The 27,819-nt window shown below is 50.7% G+C and overlaps 1 protein-coding gene and 1 non-coding gene across 4 annotated transcripts; both read left to right on the top strand.

Moving 5' to 3' along the window:
• The first annotated feature begins 185 nt into the window (after positions 1 to 185).
• Kif1c (kinesin family member 1C) lies at positions 186 to 27,536 on the top strand. 3 transcript variants are annotated; one of them, XM_048448566.3, is made up of 24 exons: positions 186 to 356; positions 1,062 to 1,174; positions 2,083 to 2,188; positions 2,414 to 2,546; positions 2,924 to 3,000; positions 3,346 to 3,525; positions 4,124 to 4,189; positions 4,558 to 4,736; positions 4,823 to 4,934; positions 5,357 to 5,434; positions 5,539 to 5,604; positions 5,689 to 5,764; positions 6,345 to 6,423; positions 6,610 to 6,755; positions 8,436 to 8,605; positions 8,819 to 8,898; positions 8,990 to 9,065; positions 15,824 to 15,903; positions 16,973 to 17,067; positions 21,642 to 21,725; positions 22,220 to 22,406; positions 22,529 to 22,601; positions 23,708 to 24,322; positions 26,247 to 27,536. In XM_048448566.3, exons 4-24 carry the CDS (start codon positions 2,441 to 2,443, stop codon positions 26,922 to 26,924), a joined length of 3,303 nt encoding a protein of 1,100 aa, XP_048304523.1. In that variant the 5' UTR covers positions 186 to 356; positions 1,062 to 1,174; positions 2,083 to 2,188; positions 2,414 to 2,440; the 3' UTR covers positions 26,925 to 27,536. The 3 variants fall into 3 exon arrangements, with proteins under 3 accessions (XP_048304523.1, XP_048304522.1, XP_048304524.1); XM_048448565.3 differs by lacking the exon at positions 1,062 to 1,174; XM_048448567.3 differs by lacking the exon at positions 1,062 to 1,174 and having other exon boundaries at positions 2,009 to 2,188.
• LOC125409592 (U6 spliceosomal RNA) lies at positions 7,591 to 7,694 on the top strand. The gene has a single exon (XR_007234829.1). It is a non-coding gene; the product is annotated as a U6 spliceosomal RNA (small nuclear RNA).
• Positions 27,537 to 27,819: the final 283 nt, after the last annotated feature.

Genomic DNA, 27,819 nt, shown 5'->3' with positions numbered 1-27,819 from the left:
TGTGTCTGCCCAGTGGGCCCTACTGTCAGAGTGCACTGTCTCTTTAACTAGAGCGGACCCGGTGATTCCTTCCCGGGACAGCGCGTGCCCGCCTGTCCGTCCGCGCGCGCGCCCGCCCGCTCGTCCGTCCGTCCCCCGCCCCTCGCTCCCGCCCCAGCTCGCGCTGCCCGGGCGGGCGCCGGCCGCTGGCGCCGCTACTGCTGCCGCCCCCGGGGCGCGATCCGCCGCCGGCCGCCCGGGGACCCGGCGAGGGGCGGGGGCAGCCCCGAACTGGCCCCGGGTCTCCCCGTCTCCGGTCTCAGGCATCCAGAAAAGTTTGTCTCTTTGCTCTCCGCGGGGAGTCCTGCCGCGACGAGGTGAGAGCCGGTGGGGGGCAGGGAGGGGACGCCCGCGGAGGAATGCGCTGGAGGGCGGGGAGCCGGGGTTCCGAGGTCCCGATTGCACGACCCGACCGGGCGGGCTAGGCGCGAGAGCTCGGATCATGTGCTATTTATCCCGCGGAGGCGCAGAGAGGTGCCAGGCCCCGGGCAGCCGTCGGTTGGCTGGACTGGAGGACTGGGGACTCATGGCCGCTCAGAGCGGACAGGCGGGGGCCTGTTGGAGAACTGCGGGTGGGCAAGGTGCAGGTGATCCGAGACCCTCTTTCGGGTCGGCCGGCCCCACCCCAGCCGCGGCCTCCTCCCCAGTGAGCCCTTAGGACTGTACCCGCAGACTCTGCACCTACTATTTCTTTACTCCACTGTATCCTAGCCTTGCCACCCAATTCCCTGTTTTCTTAGCATCGGAGGTGTCACATTGCGTTCCCGACCTGGTGTCCTTCCCTCCCCTAGTCAGGGTTTTGGGGGTCAGGGCTATTCTTCCTGAGCCAGCCTCGGGTTTTGGCTACTCCCTTCCTGTGGTGGGATAAATCAGCCCCTTCACCCCTCCCCTGTCCTGCCTAGGAAGGCTGGTGAGGTGAGGCCCAACCCAGCACGACAGAAGTTGGAGGTGTTTGGGGACTGACTACAGGTGGGGATGCGGCATCCTTGAACCCTTTCAAGTCTTCACCCTGTTGTCCGTAGGCGTGGGCTGCTTAGACTCTCCTGACAGGGTGTGAGCACCCGGATCACCCACATTCCTAGGCTGCAGCCTGGCACCTTCCCCAGCCTAGTGAACGCCGGAGCACTAGCCCCAGGTTGGGTTTGGGTCCAGTCCGTTTCCTTTTCCCTTTGCTTTCCTTTCAGGAAGCCCCCCCCACCCCAAACCCTTGCCCGCAGTTTCCCCCTCAAGATACAGGTATTCTGGGTCTCCCTACCGCAGAGTCCTGGGGGTTGATATTATGCATACAGGATGACCCCACCCTCCCCTGCCCATTGTCCTAGATCCTGAGGAGGAAGTACTGGGGGCTGGGCAAGGGGTTTGGGGATCCCAAGGCAGGCCCTGTGGATCCTCGGTCCAGGCTTTACCTCTAGCCTTTGGACCCTGCCTCAAATATGGGGGTTGTCAGCTCTATGTAGGAACAGATCTATCTCAGCCTCTTACTTCTTCAGGTGACCCCGGAGAAGAATTATAGATTAGGGTTTTATGATTGGAGTTTTTGTCTCATCCTACATCTCCCTCAGTTTCCAGTTTGTGCTCTCACCCCAGAACCCTCTCCCTACTTCTCAACATCTCAGTGTTGCTTCTTCTTTTTCTTCTGCTAGGCTTTCTTTCATAGCCTGACCTCAATCTTGTCTGTTGTCTGATTTCGCTCATTTTCTTGGTGTCTGTAACTTTCTGTCCCTCCTCTTCCCTTCCTGCCACCCTCAGTGTCTCTGCCCATGTGTTCTTCCGTCTGAATCACCCTCTGTCCAATCTGTGTTTCATTCTCTCGCTCCCTCTCCGCTAACTGAACGCTCAGTACACTTGTGAGTGACTAGGAATAAAAATATCACTGTCTGTGCCCTTGGATTCACATTGCAGCCACTCCAGAGGGGCGGCTAGCCTTGCTTTCCTAACATCTCTGTTATCCCCTGCTCTCGAAACACAGAACCTCAGACAGACCTTTGGAGCTACAGGTGCCTTCTGACTTCTCTTCCCCCACAATCTGGGTTTCCCTTACAGCTGTGCTGGTGTGGCCAGGCCCCAAGAGTAGGATGGGGCTTCCCATACGAGGGCCGGTGGCAGCCAGAACTGATACAGCACCCGTGGTCTGGGGCCAGGATACCAGGTAACCCTGGGGTGATGACCTAAGTCTCTACAAACTGGGATCTGATTGGGGAGAGAAGCGGGAATATTTTCAGGAGTGACATTTGGGAGGAAGGCCTGAAGAGCAGGAACCATGAGGGCATGGGTAGCTAGCTGGGATGAAGTGTGTAGACATGGACTCAAGAAGCAGGGAGGCATTGTCTTGAATTCTCGCAGTGACTCTGACCACCCTTTTTCTGTCCTGCAGCTGAGGAGGGCAGGAGTTTCTGAAGCTATGGCTGGTGCTTCGGTGAAAGTGGCAGTGAGGGTTCGGCCCTTCAATGCCCGTGAGACCAGCCAGGATGCCAAGTGTGTGGTCAGCATGCAGGGCAACACCACCTGTGAGTGAGTCCAGAGGCCTAGCTGGGCATCAGAGGGACAGGCCAGGCCTGCTGGGCTGTCCCGGGAGGAAGGCCATGCTGGGCATAGAGCATGTGCTAGCTGTAAGGGGGGGCAACTGGCCTTTTCATGTTCCTGTCCCTGGGAGGGGGAATGTTGGCCAGCAGCCCTCCATTGCCCAATCCAGGGAGGCAGCTCAGTGGGGGCGGGTCCTGTGAAGCCAAAATTAGCTTGGGTGGCTGGAGGGGGTGGGGAGTATTAAAGGGAAGAAATGAGTTAGGACAGAGATGGGGAGTGGGATCTTGGATCCTTGGGGCTTATGGAAAAGTGGGCAGAGGTTGAACATACCTCACCTTGACTTTTCTCTCTGTTTTTTCAGCCATCATCAATCCCAAACAGAGCAAAGATGCCCCCAAAAGCTTCACCTTCGACTATTCTTATTGGTCACATACTTCGGTGAGGCTGTTGGGCCAGAGGAAGAGCTTAGCCATAGGAGATGGGGGATTTGAGTCCTGGGAAGCAGGGATATTGCTGGGAAGAAAGGGTATCCAGGGGACTGGCCTGGGAGGACAGGTACCTCTGGGTGGGATGGATAGTGCTCTTGGGTTGTGTTTAGAACCTAGAGGGGCAAAGTGAACCCTCCAGATAATTAGGACCAGCAGGGGGCTGGAATGATGTGGTGGGGATGAAGGGTACACGGGAACTATGAGTAGTCACTGAGAGGTCAGGATGCTCAGGCCATAGACACCAAGAACAGCTTCATCTAGGGCTCCTGTCTTTCTCTGCCTCCCTTTCCTCTAGGTGGAGGATCCGCAGTTTGCGTCTCAACAGCAGGTATATCGAGACATTGGAGAGGAGATGCTGCTGCATGCCTTCGAAGGCTACAATGTGTGCATCTTTGCCTATGGGCAGACGGGGGCCGGGAAGTCCTACACCATGATGGGACGGCAGGAACCGGGGCAGCAGGGCATTGTGCCTCAGGTACATGCTGGGGCCTAACTGGGCAGCCAGGGGAGGAACATCTTCAGTTGCCACAGGGCGAGAAGGATGGGGTTGAAGGGCTGTCTGGGGCTGTTTGTGATTGGAAATGTGACGGAGTGTAAGACTTGGCTGTATCCTGACACCTAGGGTCCTTCTAAGAGAGAGGCTTTGCACCCACCAGGACAACAGGGCTTCATGAGAAGAGCCAAGGTGTTAGTATTAGAGGAGCAATGGCTTCACAGCTCACTACTATTTTATTTTGTCTTATAACTGGTTTGCCTTGTGGATTTCAGTATTAGACGGTGTTAGCCGTAGTTGTGAATGACTGAGATTTGCCCAGAATTCTCTGTGGCTATGATCTATAGTGGCCTTGTCCATAGACCAGAATGTAGGATACATGGACTTGCATCCTAGCCTGATGGATACTAGTTTGTAACTCTAAACAGATGTGAACCTTTGAGAGATTGTTTTCATATCTATAAAATGGAACTGACTCCTGCCTTGGGGCTATGGAAAGGGTCATTTGGGACAAAGTCTGGCCTGGGGCTGGGAGCTACAGGTATGCCCTGAACAGGATCTTCTCTGTGTCCCCCTGCAGCTCTGCGAGGACCTCTTCTCTCGTGTTAATGTGAACCAGAACGCTCAGCTTTCCTATTCTGTGGAGGTGAGCCCCAGTCTTGGTGTAGGTAGGCAGGAGACCTGGTACCCTTGGACAAGAACGTAGGAAAACAGTGATTAACACTGAGGTCTGTCTCTGGAGTCAGCTTGGGACCTATTTCTGCCTGTGCTGGTGACTAATGGGACCTTGGGCAGTGATTTCAGCTTATAGCTCCCGAGTGTGTTCTTCTTTGGGATGCTAATGATTAGATCCACCTCCTTGGGTTGGTGAGAGGACCAGGGAGCTAGCGTATTCAGCCTTAGCACCATGCTTGCATGCCTGAGCTGCGGGTAACTGTCCTGTTCAACCGAGGTTAGTTTCTCCAGCAGCATCACTATTCGCTCCCTCACTTCCTGTTTGCTTCTCCCACTTAGGTGAGCTATATGGAGATCTATTGCGAGCGAGTACGAGACCTCTTGAACCCCAAGAGTCGGGGCTCCCTGCGTGTTCGGGAGCACCCTATACTGGGCCCCTACGTGCAAGACCTGTCTAAATTGGCTGTGACTTCCTATGCAGACATTGCTGACCTCATGGACTGTGGAAATAAGGCGCGGTGAGGCAGGCTAACCTGGGAAGAAAGGGAGCCAAAAATTGTGAGGGTGGAGGGTAGGGACCTATGACTTTTCCTTTCAATTCCAGAACTGTGGCCGCCACCAACATGAATGAGACCAGCAGCCGTTCCCACGCTGTCTTCACTATTGTCTTCACTCAGCGCTCCCATGACCAGCTTTCTGGCCTGGATTCGGAAAAGGTAGTGACCTCTTTCAAATGGGGACCTCTCTCAAATAATGTGTTGGAAGGGGCTCGCACATTCCCTGCCCACCTGGGCTTGGTGGTGCCTCGTCAGGACTTCCGCAGCCCCCTCTACTGTCCCACCAGTGTGTTATAACCTGTTTGCTCACTTGTCCTTAAAGGCTCTCAGGGCAGGGGCTCAGGCCCCACTGTGTCCCTTGTCCTGGGACAAAGTGAACCTATAATATTTGTGAGTGAATAAATGAACACATGAATGCATAGCCAGGTCCTCACTCTTGTCTCATTTGTTCTCTTTTGTTTCCCCACCCCGGGTTTCTCTGGCCTTTGCTAAACACCAAGGTTTCTGCTGGCTGTTCCCCAAATTCCCTTCCCATCCCCTACCCACCCTAGCCACAACCTGCTTCTTTCCTCCAACCCCAGGTCAGTAAGATCAGCTTGGTGGATCTCGCTGGGAGTGAGCGGGCTGACTCCTCAGGGGCCCGGGGTATGCGTCTAAAGGTGAGGGATGAAGGGAGGGAGGGTGCTGATCATCCCCTCAGACCCTTGCTGGCAGAGATCTGATTGACAGGAAGGCCTCAATTCCACATTCCTTCCTTTCCCAGGAAGGCGCCAACATCAATAAATCCCTGACTACTCTGGGGAAGGTGATCTCAGCCCTGGCAGATTTGGTAAGCCCTGAGGGTCGGGAAGAGGAGAGTCTGCGGGGAGAAGGTACGGGGAGTGACTCATCGCCCTCTTCTTCTGTCCCTCAGCAATCAAAGAAGCGGAAGTCAGATTTCATCCCTTATAGAGACTCTGTGCTCACTTGGCTGCTCAAGGAGAATTTGGGTGAGGGGTTCCTTCCCTGCCTTCGCTACCCTGTTATCGTCCTATCTGACAGAATCTCTTGCCATCTACTCCATGTTGTCCCTCGGTTCTTCCCTCCGACCGAGAGGTCATCCTATAAGGAAGTTTACTGTGCTGACATCATGACAACACCCTGCCGAACCAGGGACCTCACTGACCTGTTTACCCCTGACCCCAAATACTGCTAAGTTCATCTCCCTCCCACAGGCCTGTCACTGCTCACAGATACCTGACGTCTCCCTGACTTCACCTTTCCCTGCATTATTGGACTTCATGATTAGCTCACAATTCTCAGGTTTATCCCACCTCAGACATTGGCCTCCCAGACCTGTGTACTGGTCTTTATAATCCAGTCCAACTTTACTTATTTATTTATTACTTAATTATAGTTAATTAATTAATTTGAGACAGGGTCTCATGGATCCCAGGCTGGCCTTGAACTCTGTCCTCTTGCTTCCACCTCCCAGGCCCTGGGTTACAGTCATGCAGTATCTCATCTAGTCCATATGACTTTTCTTAGTCTCCAGCTCATCTGTTACTTTCTCATCCTCTCCATCCATAGGTGGGAACTCACGCACAGCAATGATTGCAGCTCTGAGTCCTGCTGACATCAATTATGAGGAGACACTCAGCACCCTCAGGTGGGGTTTCAGCTTTGGTAGCATACCAAAAGTGCCATGAGCTCAGAGGCTGGTTAGTCATAAGGGAAGGAGAGCCTCCAGCCCTGTCACAATGTTTGAGATCTGAGCAGGTGAGCAGGAAATGAGTAGACACGTAGCAAGGGTCTCCTGGGTCTGCTCTCAGCACTTTTATCTTTCCTTGCCCAGATATGCAGACCGTACCAAGCAGATCCGATGCAATGCTGTCATCAACGAGGATCCCAATGCCCGGCTTATCCGAGAGCTGCAGGAGGAGGTGGCACGTTTGCGGGAGCTGCTGATGGCTCAGGGACTCTCAGCCTCCGCTCTAGGAGGTAGGGCTACTGGGAAGGGACAGCCAGGGAGGCCCCTTAGCTCACCTGTCTGTTCTTCCTTGTCTTTGCCCAGTTCTGGGATGTGGGAAGGTTTATTCACCATTAAACCTGTTGTGTTCAGTCATGTGGACACATATCTGGAGAAGGCACTTCCATCTTTTAATATTATGGAGCTGGGACAGACTTAGTTTCTCAGGGAGACTCAAAACAGGCTTCTAGAATGAATAAACACCAGGTGCAAAGAGTGTTTAGCAAGTCACAAATTTATGGTTCACATAGGAAGTTTAGAAGACACTGGGGAATGTGTCCTGGAGAAGGTCTTATAAAATGACAGACTCCTCTCTGTTTTTGTTTGTTTTTGTTTTGGATCTCACTGTATGTAACCTGGACCTTTCTTTTGTCCAATTGTTCTCAACCTTCCTAATGCTGTGGCCCTTTAATACAGTTCCTGTAATGTTGTGATGACCCCCCCCAACCATAAAATTATTTGGTTGCTATTTCATAACTGTAATTTTGCTACTGTTTTGAATCATAATTTAAATATGTGACCCCAGTGAGGGTCACGACCCACAGATTGAGAATTACTATTGTGGCCCCTCCTACCTCAGGCTGCCAAGTGCTGGTGTGAGCCGCTATGCCTCGCTGCCCTTTGTTGTCTTGAGACAAGGTTTCATTCTCTAGTCAAGATTACCATGCACTCAGGCTCCCAAGTGTTAGGATTATAGGCCTGTGTCACTATGCCTGGAAACAACGGAGTTTTAATCAACTATAGCTTAATGGTCAACAACAGGATGGTTTGTAGATGTAGCTTCACTGGTAAGAAATTAATATCCATGTGCTCATTTTAGTGGCACACATACTAAAATTGGAATGATACAAAGATTAGCACAGCTCTTGCACAAGGATCACACTCAAATTCAGGCAGCGTTCTGTATTATTTTTTATAGGATAAAATCTTTTTAATGATTTATTTGTCTTTATTTTTTATTTTTTTAAAATTTTATTTGACTTTGTTTTATGTGCACCGGTGTGACGGTATCAGGTCCCCTGGAACTGGAGTTATAGACAGTTATGGGCTGCCATGTGGGTGCTGGGAATTGAACCCAGGTTCTCTGGAAGAACAACCAGTGCTCTTAACCACTGAGCTACCTCTCCAGCTCTGCGTTCCAATTTTTTATTTTTTAAAAAGAATCGATGTCCTTGTGAGCGAGAAGATACATAATCCATGTTAACTGGATCAGGTTCACACCCTGTGCCAGTCTTAAAGTACATCTCACTGAGGAGAGCGTGCTGAGGGGCACAGTGGGGAGAATAAGAGTTCTTGGGAAGAGAAGAAGGATAAGGTAGATAAGTTGTCTCGTGAAGGGAGTGTATGTGGCATCGTATCCTAGGGACAGAACTAAAAAGGCTAGGTGCACGGTGTGGGGCCTCTTCAGCTCGATACAGCTAAGAGCTTTCTGATGGTAGAAGTCATTAATGGTGGAAAGAATGGGCGGCTTCATCTCATGCAAGAGTGAGGCTCTCCATCCCTGGCTTCTCAGCTGCTGTCATTGTCGCTAAGAAGGGCCACCTCCCTGGTGGCAAGCTGCCCAGATGTCTCCCGCAGTTCTCTGTGGCCTTCTTGGCCTTCTCTTGTCTCTGATCAGTTCCCTCTTAGCCTCCTCGCTTTTTCCCTTCCAGGTCTGAAGGTGGAAGAGGGGAGTCCTGGAGGTGCTCTGCCAGCTGTATCTTCTCCCCCCACCCCAATTTCACCCTCATCGCCTCCTCCACATAATGGGGAGCTGGAGCCTTCATTCTCTCCTAGTGCTGAGCCCCAGATTGGGCCTGAGGAGGCCATGGAGAGGCTGCAGGTGGGAAGTGAAGCTGGCACCGGCAAGGGATGGTGGTCTGGGTAGCAAAGCTGGCACTGGCAAGGGGTGGTGGTCTGGGTGCTGCTCCAACTTTATTTCTCCAAAGCCAAGGCTGAAGTGGAAGAAGGAGCCTCAAGAGTGTGGTTGTCTCTGTGGTAGGTGTTGGTCCAGGACTGTCCTGAACCTGCTTTCTGTCTGTCCTAATGCCCACAGGAGACGGAGAAGATTATTGCTGAGCTGAATGAGACCTGGGAGGAGAAGCTCCGTAAGACAGAAGCCCTGAGAATGGAGAGGTACGAGGGCCAAGGTGCACGGCCTGCCCCTCTGCAGGGAAAGATGGGGCAGCCATGATAAGGTTGACATTTGCCTTTCCCTTGCTCACAGAGAAGCCTTGCTGGCTGAGATGGGCGTGGCTGTCCGGGAGGATGGTGGTACTGTGGGTGTCTTCTCTCCTAAAAAGGTATGTGAAGGGTTGGGCAGTGAGGCCTAGAGAGCCCTCTGGATGACTGATGGAGAGGGTTGCATGTGGTGTGGTCCTTTGCTTCTGTGCCTGACTCGTCCGCTCATCATCATTCCATCCCCCACCTTCTTCTGCTTCTATTATGTGGCCATCTCCGCCTTCTCCGTCTGTCAGATAGTCAGTTAGAGACTTGAGTGCTCATTAAAGGCTAGTGGCCAGCTACTGAAGGGTCATTGTTGACAGTCCCTGCCCTCGAGGAACTGCAGAGCTGTGCAAAGCCTAGCTCTTTTCATCCATGTGTGCAGAAGTGCATGGAAATGGCTTCTTTAGGAGGGGGGAAGAGGACTGGGTGTGCTCTCTATATGAGAAGTTAACTGAACCAGGTTTGGTGGGGCACACCTTTAATCATAGCACTTATGGTTTTGTGAGTTCGAGTCCAGCCTGGTCTATAAAGCAAGTTCCAGGACAGCCAGGGCTCTGTTACACAGAGACACCCTGTATCGAAAAACAAAACAAAGCAAAAAAAGTTTGTTTATTTGTTTTGTTTTTGTTTTTGTTTTTGTTTTTTTGAGATAAGTTTTCTCTGTGTAACAGAGCCCTGGCTGTTCTGGAACTTGCTTTATAGACCAGGCTGGCTTCAAACTCACAGATATCGCTTGTCTCTGCCTCTCAGATGTTGGGATTAAAGAAAACTACATTATAAAAGGCTACCTAGGGAAGATGACTGGAAAAGAGATGGAGGAGGAGTAAATGTGACCTTGGTTAGAGGTGCTGGAGGGTTGGTCTTCATTGGAAGCATCCGTGTGGCCTAGAGATGCAGCAGCTGGGTCGCTTGGGAAGGTAGTTTGCAAAATGGAGCTTGAAAAATGGACAAGACTTGGGTAGAGATGAGTAGGGACAATGTGAGGCTAAACAGATAAAGCATGTTAGGCTACATGAGATAGCCAGACAGATAGTAGCTGTGTGGTAGAGCTTCACTGAAGTGGAAGAAAGCAAGACAAGAGTTGCCAGGCCCAGGCCAGACAGTGGTGGCATACACCTTTGATCTCAGCACTTGGGAGGCAGAGGCAGGCAGATCTCTGAGTTTGAAGCTGTTCTGGTCTACTTAGTAAGTTCCAGAACAGCCAGGGCTACACAGAGAAATCCTGCCTCAAAAATAAATTAATAATTTATTAATTAAATAAATGAATAACATTAATTAACTAAAATTAAAAAAAGAGTTGTCAGGCCCACATGGACACAGAAATAATACTTGAAATACTTCACCAACTGGCATGAGACTGCTTAATTAGAAGGAACATTGGCAATAAAAGGTCAGCATGACTTCCAAATGTGATGGCACATGCCTATAGTCCCGGCACTTGGGAATTGGGTGGCAGAGGTAGGAGGAGCTCAAGTTCAAGGGCAGCCTGGACTATGTAGTGAGTTTAAAGTTAGTTTGAGCTTTATAGTAAGATCCTGTCTCAAATAAAGGCTGACAGGGTGTGGTAGCATATGCCTTTGGTCCCAGAACTTTGTAAGTTCAAAGCCAGCCTGGTCTATGTAGTGAGTTTCAGACCAGTCAGAGCTCCATAGTGAGACCATGTCTAAGAAGAAAAAGAAGGCTGGAGTTCTAGTTCAGTGTTAGAGTGTTTGCCTGGCATAGTCAAGGCCCAGAAAAGAAGAGAGAGGTAGAGATTGGAGGGCAGGAACGACACAACGACCCACTTACTTACAGCAAAAACCAAGCTAACATAGCTGACTAGTGTGTGCTGATGGAGGATGGTATGCCAATTTGAGCTGAGCAGGAACTTCCAGTCCCACCAGAAAACCAGCTTGGCCTGCCTGATGCATGGTGCAGAGCAGGCCGGAATCAGGCCCTAGTTCAGATGTGCTGCTCTGGCCAGTCAGGTTCCGCGAAGAGGTGATGTGCTGCCACAAAGGGCTTGCTTTTTGGTGAGGTCAAGACCGGCTAGAAAACTCAGCAGGCAGGAATCACTGAGCTTAAGTACCCATTTGTATATACACATAACCTTATTAGTTTTTGAGATTTTTTTTCTGTGCTATGGGGTTTTTGCCTGTATGTATGTATGTATGTATGTATGTATGTATGTATGTATGTATGTGTACCGTGTGTATGCAGTGCTCAAAGAGTTCAGAACAAGGTGTTGAGTCTCTGTGGGACAGGGTAAGAAGGTTGTGAATAGCCATGTGGGTGCTGGGATCGAACCCTGAAGAGCAGCCAGTGCTCTTAACAGGTGACCATCTCTTCAGCCCTACCTCATTCCCTCATTCCTTTTATTACGTTATTTGTGTGTGTGTGTGTGTGTGTGCATGCATGCATGATGCCATGTGTGGAAGTCAGAACAGCTTGCAGGAGCTGATTCTTTCCTCCCACCACATGGGTTCTGAGGATTGAACTTGGATTGTCAGACTTGGCAGCAAGCATCTTTACTTCCTAAGCAAGTTTGTTGCTCCTTCCCTACCCCTTAAATTTGAAACTTTTTGTTTTTGTGTGTGAGTGTGCACAAAATGGATGTCAGAGCATGCGTGCCGTTGTACTCACATGGAGGTCAGTGACAGCTTCGTGTGGTTTGTTCTCTGCTTCCACCCTTTATGTGGCGTTCTTGTTTGATTTCTGCTGCTGTAATAAAGCACCCTGATCAAAAGCAACACAGGTAAGGGAAGGGTTTAATCAGCCCACAGTTCCAAGTTACAGTTCATCGTGCATGCACGAAAGGACCAGGGGTGGAGGCCAGACATCTCTGTCTTTCTCAATCGCTTCTCCACCTTTTTTTTTTTTTTTTCTTTTTTGAAACAGGGTCTCTGGGTAACCGTGGAGCTCACTAACTACTTAGACTGTGTGGCCAGACACCCTAAGGACCCACCTGCCTCTGGCACGTGCTGCTGCCTCTGGTTTTACACAGCCGTTGGAAACACACGTTGAGCTCCTCATGCTTGCATGGCAAGCAGTTTACTGACCAAGCCATGTCCTTCCCACCCTAGCTCTTCTGATTTTATTCCCTGTTGGGGTTTTTGTCCTGCCTGGTACCCCACAGCCGGCAAGTCCCAAAGAAAATCACACAGTCTACATTAGATTAAAAACTGATTGGCCCATTAGCTCAAGTTTCTTATTAAATCTTAACTTATATCAACCCATTATTTTTATCTATGTTAGTCACATGGCTCAGTACCTTTTTTTAGCAGGGTAGGTCACATCCTGCTTCTTTGGTGGTCGGGGCAGACAGGCCCTCATGTTACAATTCCCTGTCTCAGAATCACTAAGCAGTGTAGGCTGGCTTTGTCTTTTTAAAAATTCCTTAGTACCTTTATGTGATTATTTTAGATACGTTTCCTATTTATTTTAGATATTTTTGAGACAGAGAATCAGTTATAGCTCAGGCTTGCCTAGAGGTCAGGATGCAGGCTAGGCTCCTTCCTGGGTCTCCCAAGTTCTGGGGTTGTAGACAATAGCTGCCACACCCAGCTGTGGGTTAAAACTGTCATCTAGAGACTGGCTGGACGGCTCAGCAGGTGAAGGCACTTGCCCTCCAGTCTGAGGACCTGAGCTTGGGACCCATGAAGTAGGAAAGAACTGACTGCTGGGATTTGTCCTCTGACCTTCACATGAGCACAGTAACCCTAGTGCTCCCTTACATAACTAATTAATAAATGTGTAGATAGAAATAAAATTTAGAATTATGTCACTGACGTACCCTCTGAAGATGATAACCAGGCCAATTTGTACACCAAGAACAACCTGTAAGAGGGCCTATTTTCCTCTTGTACTCTGTCCCCACCCTTGCTTCCTGTTGTTATTGTTGGTTTAAGTTTTCTTGTTGCTTTTTAAGGCATGTTTCATGGAGCTCAGGCTGGACTTGAACTTGCTATAGCCCAGGTTGATCTTGAACTCATTGTGTAGTTAATGTTGGCTTCAACACCTGGTCCTTCAGCTTCCGCCTCCCAAGTGTGACAAATAGAGCTGTGCGCCACCATTTCTGGCTTCCCTCATTCTTTCCAATACACTCTGTGGATCAGACTTCGTTGGTGTGACTGGTGAACAGGAGTCTTGGGATAGTTGGTTTGTACTGTCCTAAGGTAGCAGGATGGACATTTCTCAGATGTTTAAAAGACAGGAGAGTGGTGAGACTTACTGGCAGAACGGGTTTGGTAGGGCTGGCTATAACATAGGAATGGTTAGGTAGAGAGTTGGGTAAAGCTGTAGTTTGTCTTGGATAAAGACTTTTAGAGAAAGCCTCCTCCTGCTGCGACCCCTATTACCAAGCCCAAAGACTTCATAAATCTGATTTTCAAATCTGAGCTTCCTTCTCAAGGGCTAACGTCTGTGGGGGGTGGGGAGTGGGCAGGACCTACCCTCAGCTGGCTCTAATTGGCTCCTTGCTTATCTGCTTGATATTCTAGGCTTCTAGATAAGGTTTCTTTGAACAAAGAGTTCCTGGGCTGAGCAGAAATTGAAAAGCACTGCCCCAAATCATGTTCCCTCTCCCTAGGGATAGATCCCTTTCAGCTTCAGGGCCCATCAGTGTCTGCCAGGCCCAGGACAAGTCTGACACTGTAGTATAGGAAGGAGACGTGCGCGTGTCCCTTGAGGCAGTTCTGGCAGCAGCAGTTTTGAAATGCCTAGGGAGAAGCAGACAAGTGTTCTGGATGCAGTCCTGAGCTCCCACTGCAGAACGGATCCCAGAGAAATCACCTGTTTTCTCTCTATGCCCTGTGCTTTTCGGCCTCTATGCTTCTGCCAACTGTTTCATTTTGGAGCCTCTTCCTTCTACATGTCAGAGCCTTCCTCGTTCCCCAAGACCTACCCGTACTGCCTTTCCCATAGCACTGCTTCTCCAAAGCTGTGAGCTCCCCTAGTTGCCATTTTTGCTCTTTGCCTGTGAGTTGCTGCAGAGTAGGTGCAAGGGTCAGCTCCCTGGGAACAAATCAATGAGCAAATAATCCGGGCAAGGGTGTGGGAAAGTCAACAGTTTCTATGAGGTGCTCGTCCCACAGCCCACCCTTTTTTAGAGACAGAGCCTCCTTATGTAGCTTTAGATGGCCTGGAAGTCACTATATAGACCAGGCTGGCCTCCAGCTCAGAGATCCTTGTCTCTTCCTCCTGAGTGCTGGGTTTAAAGGCATGCTCATGCCCAGGTCATTTTTTCCATTTGTAATGAGTGGTGTTTCCACACCAATTTTTGCCTCCCCAAGTTGGCTCCGATTTCCGGACAGGATAGTCAGCCATGACTGCATCTGACTCACCCTGTCCCACCTAGAACGTCCCTAAGGTGAATTAGAAGCTGGTAGCCTGGAGGCTTCCTTGGTTGGAGGGCTTAGGAAAGCTTCCTGGAAGTGGCATTTGAGACAGACCCAGAAGGACATGTAGTTAATGACTTTAGCAGGTGGGAGTGTGTGGGTGGAGATGGTAACATAGGCTGTGCTGGGAGAGGGGACCTGACTAGATAGCAGCTTCCTCTAGCTTCCTCAGCCGTTGGGGTGCAAAAGGCCTGTTTCTGGAGTGTTCCGCAGTGCACTGGGCAGGAGCACAGAGCTGGGAAGAAACCCTCAAAACTTGGATGTGTGGGATGGGACTCTGATATGGAGGAGGCCCAGGGAAGCCAGAATATAACGCGGAGCTTGAGTCAAATGGGAGCCGACTGAGAGGTCTCTGGGTAAACAGACATGGTGTCCAGTAGTGTGAGTGGGAGGCCAGAAACCCCTAATGCCATACAGGTCTGAGGAAGGATGGTACGGGGTGGGGGGCAGGCAGCAGCCACAGGGAAGGGTCTCTTACTAGGGGGGCAGCATGTGGTTCAGAGGAGAATGGAGGGAGCAAGTTCAGTGTGCTACCCAGAGTTGCACACTCGGGGAGGGCAGGGGTGACAGGACAAAGGCAGGGAGTGGGTTGCATTTCCAGCACAAAGCAGCATGGCCATCATCCAGCTGTTTAGGGCAGATTTTTATACTGAGATAGCCAGAAGCCAAGAAACCCATGGGTGGTTTTGGTCTGGGAGGCTGTTCAGTGATCCTGGCCTTAGGTAAGTAGGCTCTAGGGTAGATAAAGAGTCTGCTTCAGGAAACACATTCTTGTTTATAGAAAGGACCATGCTGTGTACCTCAGCCTGTCCTGGAACTTGTAACCCTCTGCCTCTGGTGGGATTAAAGGCATGTGCCACCACAGCCTGGCCCACTTAAGACTCTTGTTTGCTTTAAAATGGAAACAAGTCTTTAAATTTAAAGGACACTTGGTCTTTAAATTATTAAAAGCAATCTGTGTTCTTGGAAATTTAAGGTGTAATGGAAGGTGGGGAATGCCAGTCTTCTTACCTAGCTCCTTCTCTTTCTCTCTGGAAGTTGCAAGGTAGATTTTGTGGGAAGAGGTGATGGGACTGAGGAATAGGAAGGACACAAGGAGAATGGTGGTGTAGGTGGAATCCAAGGCTTCTAATCAGGGAGTCTGTGTTGCTGAGGCACCTACAAGGAGACAGGCTTCAAGATGGCTTACTGACTGGGGGGTGGGGTAGGTGGTGAGAATGGCTTTTTCAACCTGATTTTGAGGAGAAGATGCTTGTGTGAGAGCTGGGAACCAGAGATGTTCCTTAGGGCAGGAGGGAGGGTGGAGAGCCTCACACCCCACCCCCACCCCCACCCCCGCCCCGGGGAGAGCAGGAGGATGAGCGCGGGCAGTACCAAAACCAGAGACATGTCTGCTTTGCTCCCTTCTCTGTGGCCACTCATACTGGTTGCTATGTCCACTTCTTCCTCTCTACCCGCAGACTCCGCATCTGGTAAATCTGAACGAGGACCCCTTGATGTCCGAGTGTCTGCTCTACCACATCAAAGATGGTGTCACCAGGTAAATGCACTTAGTTGTCTCCAGGATGGCCTTCCTTCCAGGGTATGCCGGCAGGACTGACACGTTGATGATTGTGATTCTCTCCTTTCTGGTGGCTGCTGGAGGTACTCCAGATCTTGAACAGCTGCCTCCCCGGCGGCTTTTTTAGTTTCCTTTTCTTTTCAAAGATTTTATGTTTATTTATATGTGTGTGTCTGTTAGCGAATGCCACATGTGCGCAGGTGTGCCCACGAGGCCTACAGAGGGCGTTGGCTCCCTGGAGCTGGTGTTGTGGGTGGCTGTGAGCTGACTGACATGGGTGCTGGGAACCAAACCCAGGGCCTCTGTAAGAGTCGCACATGCTCTTTCTTAACCACTGAGGCGTCTCTCCACTCCCACCCCCTCTCTGAGGCAGGGCCTTGCTTTGTAGCCCCAGCTAACCTCAAATTCAAAATCCTCACGTCTCAGCCTTCCAGATACTGAGGTCATAGGTGTGCATGCCCACCTGCTTTCCCATCTTGACAAACCATTGAGGCCCCCGATTAGCAACCAGTCTACAGTTTGGTGAAGGGCTGGTGCTTCTTGGCACCATGATGGGGATGGCTGCTGTGGGAAGAGTGCTTCCTCGGGCAGAACTGATGAGAAGCAGACTGCTGCTTCCTTCTTCCCAACACCATTTCTTGTCAGTCAGACCTTGGGGGAAGGAAAAAGGGACCAGTGCCCACATTGTCGGCTCCAGACTTGGGCCAGGTGGTTGGAGAGCTGCTGCTAACCAAATCCCAGGGCTCAAAATCTCCTATATAGTTAAAGGCATAAGGATCTCCATTCACATCAGGCTGGCATTTCCCCTTTGTTGCATAATGTGCAGACGTAGGACATGGTCTTAAGGATCAGGGATGTCTGGGCTCGAATCCAGTGTCACGATCACTTAGCTGCATGATCTTGGCAAGTTCCCCTCTCTGAACCCCAGCTTCCTTGTCTGTGGAATGAGAATGGCATTGACTCACTGAGTTGGCTGAGCTGGTGGTACACAGGAGGCCCTTGGCAAATGCTGAACAAGCTTAGAAAATGTTGGCCCTTGCTCCCCCAGGGTTGGCCAGGTCGATGTGGACATCAAGTTGACTGGACAGTTCATCAGGGAGCAACACTGTCTCTTCCGAAGCATCCCCCAGCCTGATGGAGAAGGTAATGGCTGGGAGGTGAGAGTGGAGTGGCTAACGTAGAAAGGGGGGTCTTGTGTTCCACACACAGAGTCCTGAGCCCAGTACTGGGAAGGGAGCCATACAAAGGAGGGTGCAGCCTCTCCCTCCGAAGCTCTGAGCTCGTGGGTAAGCAGCGTGCAGGTGGAGGGCTGGCTCTTCTTGGCTGGGGAGCAGCTGGAGTCCTGAGACACAAGTAACACATCACTGTGTACCACAGGGGGCTGGGGGGGGATGAGGACATAGCCGTCCTACGCTCCTTGATTCTCCCCTCCCCAGAGAGCACTGTGGTCATTGTGTTTGAAGCTTGTATTTGTTTCCATGGGAAATCTGAGTTTGTCTCTGTGGGAAATGGGCTGATGCAGCTATGTCGACAAAGGTTTCTGAAAACTAAAGGACCTAGACGTCTCTGTGGTTCCAAAGCTTTTAGGAACGTTAGCTTGTAATATAACTGTAAAGTTTTTAAGAATCACAGGCCTTAACCCCACATTCTGGGAAGCAGAGGCACTCTGTGAGTTTGAGGACAGCCACATCTACATAACAAGTTCCGGGATAGTCAGGGCTACAAAGAGAGACTCTGTCTGAAAAAACAAAAACAACAAACAAACAAAAAGAATTCCAGGTTCTGAGGGTGATAGCTTGTCTGGCATAACAACAAAGCATGGTGCAGTGTGGAGTGTTTGTTTTATGCTGTCGGGAATTGAACCCGGGCTTCAGTCATGTGCCTGCTGGGCCCTGTGTACTCTCAGTGAGTCCTTCGCTCCAGTGCATTTTCTGTTTGCTTTGGGTTCTCTCTTTGTAGGTCAGATTGACCTCAAACTTTAAAATAAGCAAACAAACTTTTTTGTTTTAATGATAAATAAATAATTTTAATAATTATATTGATAATTTAATCATTTAATTAAATTAATATTTAGATAATTTAATAATTATATTATTAATAATATTGATAAATTTATTTAATAATAAATAAAACTTTATTTTATGTGCATTGGTGTGAAGGTGAACTGGAATTACAGACAGGTGTGAGCTGCCATGTGGGTGCTGGGAATTGAACCTGGGTCCTCTGGAAGAGCAGTCAGTGCTCTTAACCACTGAGTCATCTCTCCAGTCCCTCACCTCAAACTCTTAATCCTATTCCCTCAGCCTCCTAAAGACAGGCTCCATACCTGGTTTTCCACACATTATGTGTAAGTGTGATATGCGTGAGTATGTATGTGGGTGTGCACGTGTGGTGTGTTCATATTGAGGCCAGAAATTGACATCAGTTGTCCTCCTTAATCATTTTTCATCTTTTTTTTTTTTTTTTTTTTTTTTTTTTTTTGTGACGGGGTCTCTCAGTGAACCTGAAAGCTCACTGATGTAGCTAGGCTGGGTGGCCAGTGGGCCCCAAAGAGCTTCCTTCTGCACTTCCCCAGCTCTCTTGCTCCATCACCATAGCCAGCTCTCACATAGGTACTGGGGATGCAAAACTCAGGTCCACATGCTTGTGTAGGAGGCACTGAGAACAAGCCAGACCTGTGCACTTGCCTGGAGTCACAGCCACATGAGAGACAGAGGCAAGAGGCTTACTGGAGCCCAGGAATTTGGTGCCAACCTAGGCAGTGTGTAGAAACTGTGTTTAAAAAGAAAGGAGGAATAAAAAAAGTATCACGTGGCTTACAGCTCAGGTTTAAGGCACGCGGTTTCAGTTTGGTTCAGGGTCAGCAGATTGACGCAGTTCCACCGGTCTAGTTCAGGTCCCCAGTGGTGAACAAGTGCATCCTGCGTTTAGGGCTGAAAGCTGTTGAATCAGTTCAGATCCGTGAGGTACTGCCAAGTTCCTGTTCTGTGGTTATCTCAGGCTATAGGCTTGGGAAGGGAGAAATTAAAGTATGTGAGGCCTTGTGAGGTGAGTTCATATTCCAGGAGTGCATAGCATGTCAGAGGAGGTGACAGGCATAACATGTACAAGACGGTTAGATAAATCCCAGTGGAAACCGGCCAGTGCTTCTGTGCCCCGGAGGTAGGCGGTGAAGGTTTGGTTCACCAGAGCTGTTGTTCTTACGAGACGGAGAGAGAAGATGCAGGCACCAGGGACCTGCAGTCGCAGTTGTTTGCGGACCATCTGTTCTCCTTTTCGAGTTGTCTCGCTCAGCTGCATGTGACACAGCAGAGGGTCTCCCGTTAGGTCGTTTGCCCTAGAAAACAGCAAAATTGGATCCCAGCACAGATTTATGGTTTCGGGGGCTGTGCCCTTAGCTGCTGTGTCTTAGCTGCTGGATTCCCATGGGTTCAGGAACTAGGAGAAGAGGCTGGGAATGTAGTGTGGTGGTAGAGTGCTGTGTAGAAGTGAGTATCAGTGCTGCACTCAGGGTGGGAGGTGGGCGTGTGGTGCAGAGAACAGAAAACCAGGAGTCCAGGGCCATCCTCCTGTCTCAGGAAAGAGGAGCAGAGTCTGCCTGACTGAGCTAGAGCAGCCTCCTCCCATGGTCCCATTGTCTCTCCGTAACACCACACCTGTTCCCATTCTTTGGAGAAATCTTTAGATTATCTGCTTTTAAAAAATGTTAGGGGGCTGGAGAGATACCTCAGTGGTTAAGAGCACTGACTGTTCTTCCAGAAGACTGGGTTCCATTCCCAGCACCCACATGGCAGCTCACAACTGTCTGTAACTCCAGTTCCCAGGAACCTGACACCCATGGAAAACACCAATGCACATAAAATAAAAATAAATTAAGAGAAAATTGTTAGACCTGGGCAATGGTGGCACACACCTTTAATCTCAGCATTTGGGATGCAGAGGCAGGGGGATCTCTGTGAGTTCGAGGCCAGCCTGGTCTACAGAGTGAGTTCCAGGCCAGCTAGGGCTACACAGAGAAACTCTCGAGCCACCCTACCTCCAAAAAAAGTTTTGGATTATCCTGTTTAAATATTATATTTGTGTGTGTGTGTGTGTGTGTGTGTGTATGTATGGGGGGGAGCATGGCAGCAGATGCCTGCCCATGATGAGTCATCTCACTGGCCTGAGATTCCCCTATTGACCATCTGCCTTACCAGCCAGGGTAAGGTCTGTGAGAGCAGCAATTTGGACTGTTATCTTTTTTACCTGACAGATAGTAGGAACATAATGTTTGGGAAATGAATGTTTATGTATTGGGGCACAATGGGAAGTAAAAGTAAGATAGGCTGCCCCCAACCCCATGTCTGCTGTTCTCAGACATGCAGTGATGCCCTTTGGTGTGTCTTTCCCAGTCTCCCTCTGCCCATTGACATCTAAGTGACCCACCATGTATCAGCTGGGAATTTCCACCCTCACGGAAATTCTGTCCTTAAGCTGGGCTTTGTGCCTGCTCAACCCTCCCTCTGCATCAGTAGTAGACCAGCAGTCTGTTTCTCTGTGTGATGCTATAATTAATCCCCGTTTCCATGTTTCTTGATTACTTTTAGTGTAAATAATAAAACAAACCAATTTGGACTGAGAGCCAGGCTTGGTGGCATATACCTTTAATCTCTTGGAATTAAACTCATCTTTGTGAGTTGGAGTCCAGCCTGGTCTACAGAGCAAGTTCCAGGACGGCCAGGGCTGTTACACAGAAACCCTGTCTCAAAAAACCAAATAAATAAAAAATCATGTTTGCATATTATGATTATTATATTTTCATCTACTCCGAACAAAGACTTCATTGTTCCAATCTGTAGAATCCCTAAAGTTAGGTAATTTGCTGACTGTCTGTGGCTCAGCAGTCATAGATACTGATACTGGGTCTTTGGAACTTGTGGGTTCTCCAGTGAGAATAGAGTACCCCTTTTTTTGGTTTGTTGAGACAGGGTCTCTCTGTGTAGCCCTGGCTATTTTAGAACTCTCTCTGTAGACCAGGTTGGCCTCAAACTCAGAATCCACCTGCCTCTGCCTCCTGAGTACAGGAACTAAAGGCGTGCGCCCCCACTGCCTTTCTTGTTTTTGAAGCAGGGTCTTACTATGTAGCCCAGGCTGAGCACAGACTCACTGTGAAGTTCAGGCTAGCTAACCTCACATTTTAAGCCTCAGCCTCCTAGTAATGGCGATTCAGATGTGTAGCATCATGTCTGGTTAGAGTTGGGTTAACTTTATTTTAGCCTATAATGACTGTGACTTGAGAAGATTAATCAGATGGCAGCCATTTGTAAGATGCATCAGGCAGCGTGCCTACTGGAGGCATCCAGGCCTGGCTAGGATAATGTTAACAAGGCGAGTAGGCATGGACACATGGAAGGCAGAGTGATGGGGCTTCTGTCAGTCGACTGTGGGTAAAGAATCTTCTGAGGATGATAATTTCTAAGCTGTGGTTAGGAAGCATGGTGGTGGGTCAGTCGGAGCCACTGAAGAGGCTTCTGGGAGTCATAGTAGGGTCTCTAACCCTCCTTCTGCTCTTCTTTTCCTGTGCTGCCTGCCACCAGAGGGGCTGTGGCACCCCTGCAGGTACTGGGGGCAGAACTGGTGGTGCATGTGTGCTTTGGGGGAGAGACAAGGTGGGAATCTGATCAGAGTACAGCTTTCTGAGATGCTAATCTTTTCCTTTCCTTCCCTCCTCCATGCAGTGATGGTCACGTTGGAGCCTTGCGAAGGAGCTGAGACATATGTCAATGGGAAGCTTGTGACGGAGCCACTGGTGCTGAAGTCAGGTAGAAGACGCGTCGCAGAGGCTGGGGACATAGCTCAGAGGTAGAGCGCTTGCCTAGCATGCGCAAGGCCCTGGGTTCAGTTCCCGGCACCATACACACACACACAAGAGATGTGTTGCAGAGTACAGGTCTGGGACGTGGCCTTTGTAGAAGGTGCTAGGGCAAGGCTTTCTGGGCACCTAGGACCTTGGGATAGTTGGGGAAGACCATGGACATAGGAAGGAGCCTGCAGCACAGACCAAGCAGGGGGTGTCTTGGTTCTCTTGCTTTGCTGGGGACAGGGGAAGAGGGTACCTTCTCCTCCAACTGCTCACCTTAGTACACAGGTGCTTCCAAAGGTGTGTTGACTCTGACTGCTTCTGGCTTTAGTGATAGTAGGACAGAGGGTATCAGTTCTCCTGGAATCAGGGGCAAGATCTCTGTGCTTGGACCTGGGTGGGGATGGTTTGCTGCGGTGAGTGAGCAAGTCTACTTTCCCCTCTTCTCATTTCCAGGAAATAGAATAGTAATGGGCAAGAACCACGTCTTCCGCTTCAATCACCCAGAGCAAGCCCGGCTCGAGCGAGAACGAGGGGTTCCCCCACCCGCAGGACCTCCCTCTGAGCCTGTGGATTGGAACTTTGCTCAGAAAGAGCTGCTGGAGCAGCAAGGCATAGATATCAAGCTGGAGATGGAGAAGAGGTGCGAGGGAATCCCTCATGGGTCTCTCTAAACCATGGGACCCCAGCATCCTGCTGTTGGTGATACCCACCATGTAGCTCCAGAGACCCTCATAACTTCTCCTTCCCTTTGTCTGACCCCAGGCTGCAGGACCTGGAGAATCAATACCGGAAAGAAAAGGAAGAGGCCGACCTTCTGCTGGAGCAGCAGCGGCTGGTGAGGGGCAAGTGGGGCACAGCAGGGTGGAGCCTGGAAAGGGGCTAGAGGGGGCACAGCAGGGTGCACAGAGCCTGGAAAGGGGCTAGTGGGGGCACAGCAGGGTGCACAGAGCCTGGAAAGGGGCTAGTGGGGGCACAGCAGGGTGCACAGAGCCTGGAAAGGGGCTAGTGGGGGCACAGCAGGGTGCACAGAGCCTGGAAAGGGGCTAGTGGGGGCACAGCAGGGTGCACAGAGCCTGGAAAGGGGCTAGTGGGGGCACAGCAGGGTGCACAGAGCCTGGAAAGGGGCTAGTGGGGGCACAGCAGGGTGCACAGAGCCTGGAAAGGGGCTAGTGGGGGCACAGCAGGGTGCACAGAGCCTGGAGCAGGCTAGTGGGGACACAGCAGGGTGGACAAAGCCTGAAGTGAGCTAGTGGGCAGATAAACAGCCTCCTAGCTTTGCTCTTGGTATCATAGGTAGCATCTAGGAGGAAAAGTTAGGAGACAAATGTGAACTAGAAGAAAACATTGTCATGTACAGGGAAGTAACATTCAGTTGACGAGGCTCCCTAGACTCCCGTGACCCTGGGCCTCTTCAAATCACTTCCAAGTACCATTATGCATGTAAGATTGTTGCTTAAATGGACTTTTAAGTCTCTAACCTCATCCTGTGAGTAATACATAGTCATTTGCTGCATAATGACAGTACTGTCAATGACAGACCATGTATACAGGGGTGGTCCCATGAGATCATATCAACAAATAATGTGTAGCTGCCTTGATGTGTGTCAGTGCGGTCTGTGATGCTCACACAATGATAAAATCACTTGAGGACACAGTTCTCAGAACACATCTCTGTATTAAGTGGCATGACCATATATGTACAAAACCCCGGACTCAATTAACTGCTGCTCTTACTTGGGCTTGCCAGCTGCTGTCGTAGTGGTTCATCCATCAGACATAGCTGTGCTGTGCAAATCTGTCCCTGCAAGGAACACAGTTCCTAAGAGGTAGAAAGGGTCTTGAGTTCAGGTATACTAATGAGGTGTCACCGTGTCTTTGGTACAAGAGTGGTCTCTGAGATGTCCTTAGCTCTCTTCCTCTCTTCTCTCTGGCCCACTCCAGTATGCGGACTCGGACAGTGGGGAAGATTCTGACAAGCGCTCTTGTGAGGAGAGCTGGCGGCTGATTTCCTCCTTGCGGGAGCAGCTGCCCCCTACCACAGTCCAGACCATTGTCAAGCGCTGTGGCCTGCCCAGCAGCGGCAAACGCAGGGCTCCTCGCAGAGTTTATCAGATCCCTCAGCGGCGGCGCCTGCAGGGCAAAGACCCCCGATGGGCCACCATGGCTGACCTGAAGATGCAGGCTGTCAAGGAGATATGCTACGAGGTGGCCCTGGCTGACTTCCGTCATGGACGAGCAGAAATTGAGGCCCTGGCTGCCCTCAAGATGAGGGAGCTGTGTCGTACCTACGGCAAGCCTGAGGGCCCTGGTGATGCCTGGAGAGCTGTGGCCAGGGATGTGTGGGATACTGTGGGTGAAGAAGAAGGAGGTGGAGGTGGTGGAGGTGCCAGTGAGGAAGGAGCCCGTGGGGCAGAGGTGGAAGACCTCCGGGCTCACATCGACAAGCTGACAGGAATTCTCCAGGAAGTGAAGCTACAGAACAGCAGCAAGGACCGTGAGCTGCAGGCCCTGCGGGACCGGATGCTCCGCATGGAGAGGGTCATCCCCCTGACTCAGGTAGAAAAGCCTGCTGACCACTTCTTCCTTCCCTTCCTTCAGCTTTTGCTGGCCTTTTAGGATCCTGCACTTCTCTCTCACATCCCAGCCTTCCTGTGTCTTTTGAGAAGACTTACTGAAGTCTGGTAATAGGTTTTGCTTTTTGATAGAGTTTATGAATCACATGGTTCCCAATCTCCAGAATGATGGTAAAAATAGATTGTACATGGGCTGGAGAGATGACTCAGCCAGCAGAGCTGCTCCTTCAGAGGACCAGAATTCAGTTCCCAGCACCACATGGCAGCTCCTAGTTGTTTGGAACTCCATTGTCCTCTTCTGGTCTGCAGGCGCTATACACACGATGCATAAACATACATTCAGGCAAATAAATAAATGAACTAGATCGTGCAGCCTTCAGTTGGTGAATGCTTGCCACCTACGCATGAGGATCTGAGTTCGGTCCCCAGAACTGAAACTCATAAAGAAGTCTGGTGCAGTGCTGCACACTGCAGTCCTGGTGCTGTAGGCAAGGAGTAGAGATTGATCCTGCTGGCCATCTGCCTGGTTTACTCCGTGAGTTCTAGGGTAGTAAAGGACCTTGTCTCTAAAAACAAGGTAGAGGGGCTGGAGAGATGGCTCAGTGGTTAAGAGCATTGCCTGCTCTTCCAAAGATCCTGAGTTCAATACCCAGCAACCACATGGTGGCTCACAACTATCTGTAATGAGGTGCCTTCTTCTGGCCTGCAGAATATTGTATACATAATAAATAAATAAATATTTAAAAAAAATAAAAATAAAAACAAGGTAGACACCTGAGGAGGGTATCCAGGTTATCTTCCGGCCCACACACACTTGCTCCCGTGCATGTGCACGCATACTCATACACCTGCACAAATGCACACACGCAGTACGGATTCTGGACTGGGTAGGCTTCACATGTGCCTATAACCCCAGCACTTGGGAGGCAGACACAGGAGGATCAGTAGTTCAAGACCAGCCTGAGCCACAACTCAAAAAACAAAAGTACTGATTGTGATATCCGCCACCTGTATCTTTGATGATCTGTAGCTAATAAGCTCCCAAGCTGTTTCTGAATTACAGTGGTGTTTGAGAACCACTAATGGAGAGTACACAGTGGTTACTTGAAGCCTGTTCTTATGTGTACATGTAACTGGCCTCCCCTCTGATCGCTCTGGTAGGGACTGGTCATCTCTCCCTCCTTTGCATATATTCATCCAACCTACTACACACATTTGAGTGTTCACCGTATGCTTGGTAGCATGCTGGTCACTGAGGTTAGGTTACAAGCATTTTCTGCTCTTTCCAGCCACCTTCTAAGGGATACCACAGACGGTTGAAGTTACGCCTTGAGGTTACCAAAGACTTCCTCTCCCTGTGCTTCTAGTCCTGTCCCCTCACCTGCTCCACTCCAGCCCCGCCAGCTTGTTGGACATACCCAGATCTCAAGGCCTTTGCACCCGCTGTGTGCTTTCCTCGCTGGTTTCTCTCAGCAGCCATACTGCTTGCTTCTCACTTCCTGCAGGCCTTGACTGAAGTATGGACTTCTTGGTGAATTCAGTGTGGCCGCCCTTTACTGGCTTCCTGTCCTCCTCTGTTCTATTCTCCCTGCCAAAGTGGAGCTCACCCAGTCCTTACAGCACTGGGTAGCAAGTGCTGTTACTGCTGGCGTCTTTATACAGATGGGGCTGCTGGTGAAGACGGGGGTACTAGCAAAGACAGACCACACAGCTGAGCGGTGGCAGAGGGGTTGAGCTTTTTCCCTTTAGTGGGGAGCCCATGCTCCAGCCATTGTCCTAGCTTCATTATCCTCAGACAGTGCTCTAGACCCCGTCCGGTCCCTCTAGGTTCTTCTAGGCACATCCTGATTCCACATGCCCTGCGGGTTCAGCCCTCTTCACATGTCTTCTCTTATTCCCTTTCCCAGGATCTGGAGGATGATAATGAAGAACCCAGTATGGTCACCTGGGCACCACCAGAAGGGTCAGAAGCAGGAGAGGAGGCAGTGTCCAATGACCGCTCACCAGCTGTCCGACCCACCTCCCCACCCCTGTCCAGCTGGGAACGGGTGTCGAGGCTGATGGAAGAGGATCCTGCTTTCCGTCGTGGCCGCCTTCGCTGGCTCAAGCAGGAGCAGCTGCGGCTGCAGGGACTGCAGGGCTCTGGGGGCCGGGGTGGGGGTCTGCGCAGGCCTCCAGCCCGTTTTGTGCCCCCCCACGACTGCAAGCTGCGCTTCCCCTTCAAAAGCAACCCTCAGCACAGGGAGTCCTGGCCGGGAGTGGGGAGTGGAGAGGTCCCAGCTCCCCAACCCCCTGAAGAGGTCACTGCCCCCCCAGCTCCCCCTGCCCGCAGACCTCCAAGTCCCCGAAGGTCCCACCGTCCTCGCAGGAATTCCCTAGATGGAGGGAGCCGATCTCGGGGAGGGGGTTCTACACAGCCAGAGCCCCAGCACTTTCAGCCCAAAAAGCACAACTATTACCCCCAGCAGCCCCAACCTTACCCAGCCCAGCGACCAGGGCCCCGCTACCCACCATACACTACCCCTCCACGAATGAGACGGCAGCGCTCAGCCCCTGACCTCAAAGAGAGTGGAGCAGCTGTGTGAGTCCCTCGTGCTGGGCCCTCGCTAGGAAAAAGGCGCCCGAGATGCTGCTTCCCTAAGAAGCCCTGAGGCAAAGAGACCAGAAAGCAGAGAGCAAGAAAGAGAAGGTCCGAGTAGGTGATAGAAGATGCTGAGTGACAGAGCTGGAGGCTGAGGGAAGGAAGAGGGTGTGGAGTTGGCCAGGAGCAAACCAAAGTAAAGGAAGAGCCATAGGAAGTCGCCTTGGGGCCACCCATTGCAAGGGGTAGGGGGGAAGTCCCCACAAACGCTGCTATGGGCGGGTGGGTGGGCTGGGATCTGCATAGCCAGTGTTTGACTTTCTTTCTGAGTGGGTGCAAAGGGGAGAGAACCGAGAGTGTGGTGGGTTCTCCTCCCCGGCTCTTGTCTGTCCGTCCGTCTGTCCGTCTGTGGTGGGTTTCTGTTTCCAGGGAGGTGTGGTGGAATCCTAAGTCATTCCCTTTCCCTTCCAGGCCTCCTGCTATATTTAGGGGACCTGTCTGGTTTGGCTGGAGTCCCACGAGAATGCGGGACCTTTTAATAAAGGCTAGCAAACAGCTTGTGGCTGGCGGGGTTTTGGTAGAGATACAGGTTGGATGAGTAAAATGCATCATTTACTGTGTTGTCTCATCATTTCTACATGTGTGTTCCTGTGCCGTCACCACCCTGAGCAGGCAAAGGCTGTTATCCTGTTCCCTCTCTTCAGGGTACATAGTCTGTTCTTCATTTTTGTTTACCCTGGGCCACTGCCCAGGTTGGATAGTTTCAGTGTCCATGACAAAGGAGGAGGGATGTGAGGGGAGAAGGGGCTCTCAGCCTGTCAGTGCCAATGTTGTGGAGTTGGGGTTCTGCCTCATTGACTCATCTCACTTGTCTGAAAGGTCTCCCAAGTTTCCCTTTT

Source organism: Myodes glareolus, chromosome 9 (genome assembly GCF_982192425.1).
Source record: "Myodes glareolus chromosome 9, mMyoGla1.1, whole genome shotgun sequence".
Lineage (NCBI taxonomy): Eukaryota > Metazoa > Chordata > Mammalia > Rodentia > Cricetidae > Myodes > Myodes glareolus.
Note: the sequence above shows the minus strand (reverse complement) of the source record. Positions and strands in the feature narration are given on the sequence as shown.

Excerpts from the sequence above, each read along its gene's own strand:
- Kif1c (XM_048448565.3), top strand. The coding sequence starts at position 2,441 with ATGGCTGGTGCTTCGGTGAAAGTGGCAGTGAGGGTTCGGCCCTTCAAT. Across the intron at positions 5,765-6,344 it reads GCTGCTCAAGGAGAATTTGG|GTGGGAACTCACGCACAGCA; the intron begins GTGAGGGGTTCC and ends CTCCATCCATAG. Across the intron at positions 6,424-6,609 it reads GAGACACTCAGCACCCTCAG|ATATGCAGACCGTACCAAGC; the intron begins GTGGGGTTTCAG and ends TTCCTTGCCCAG.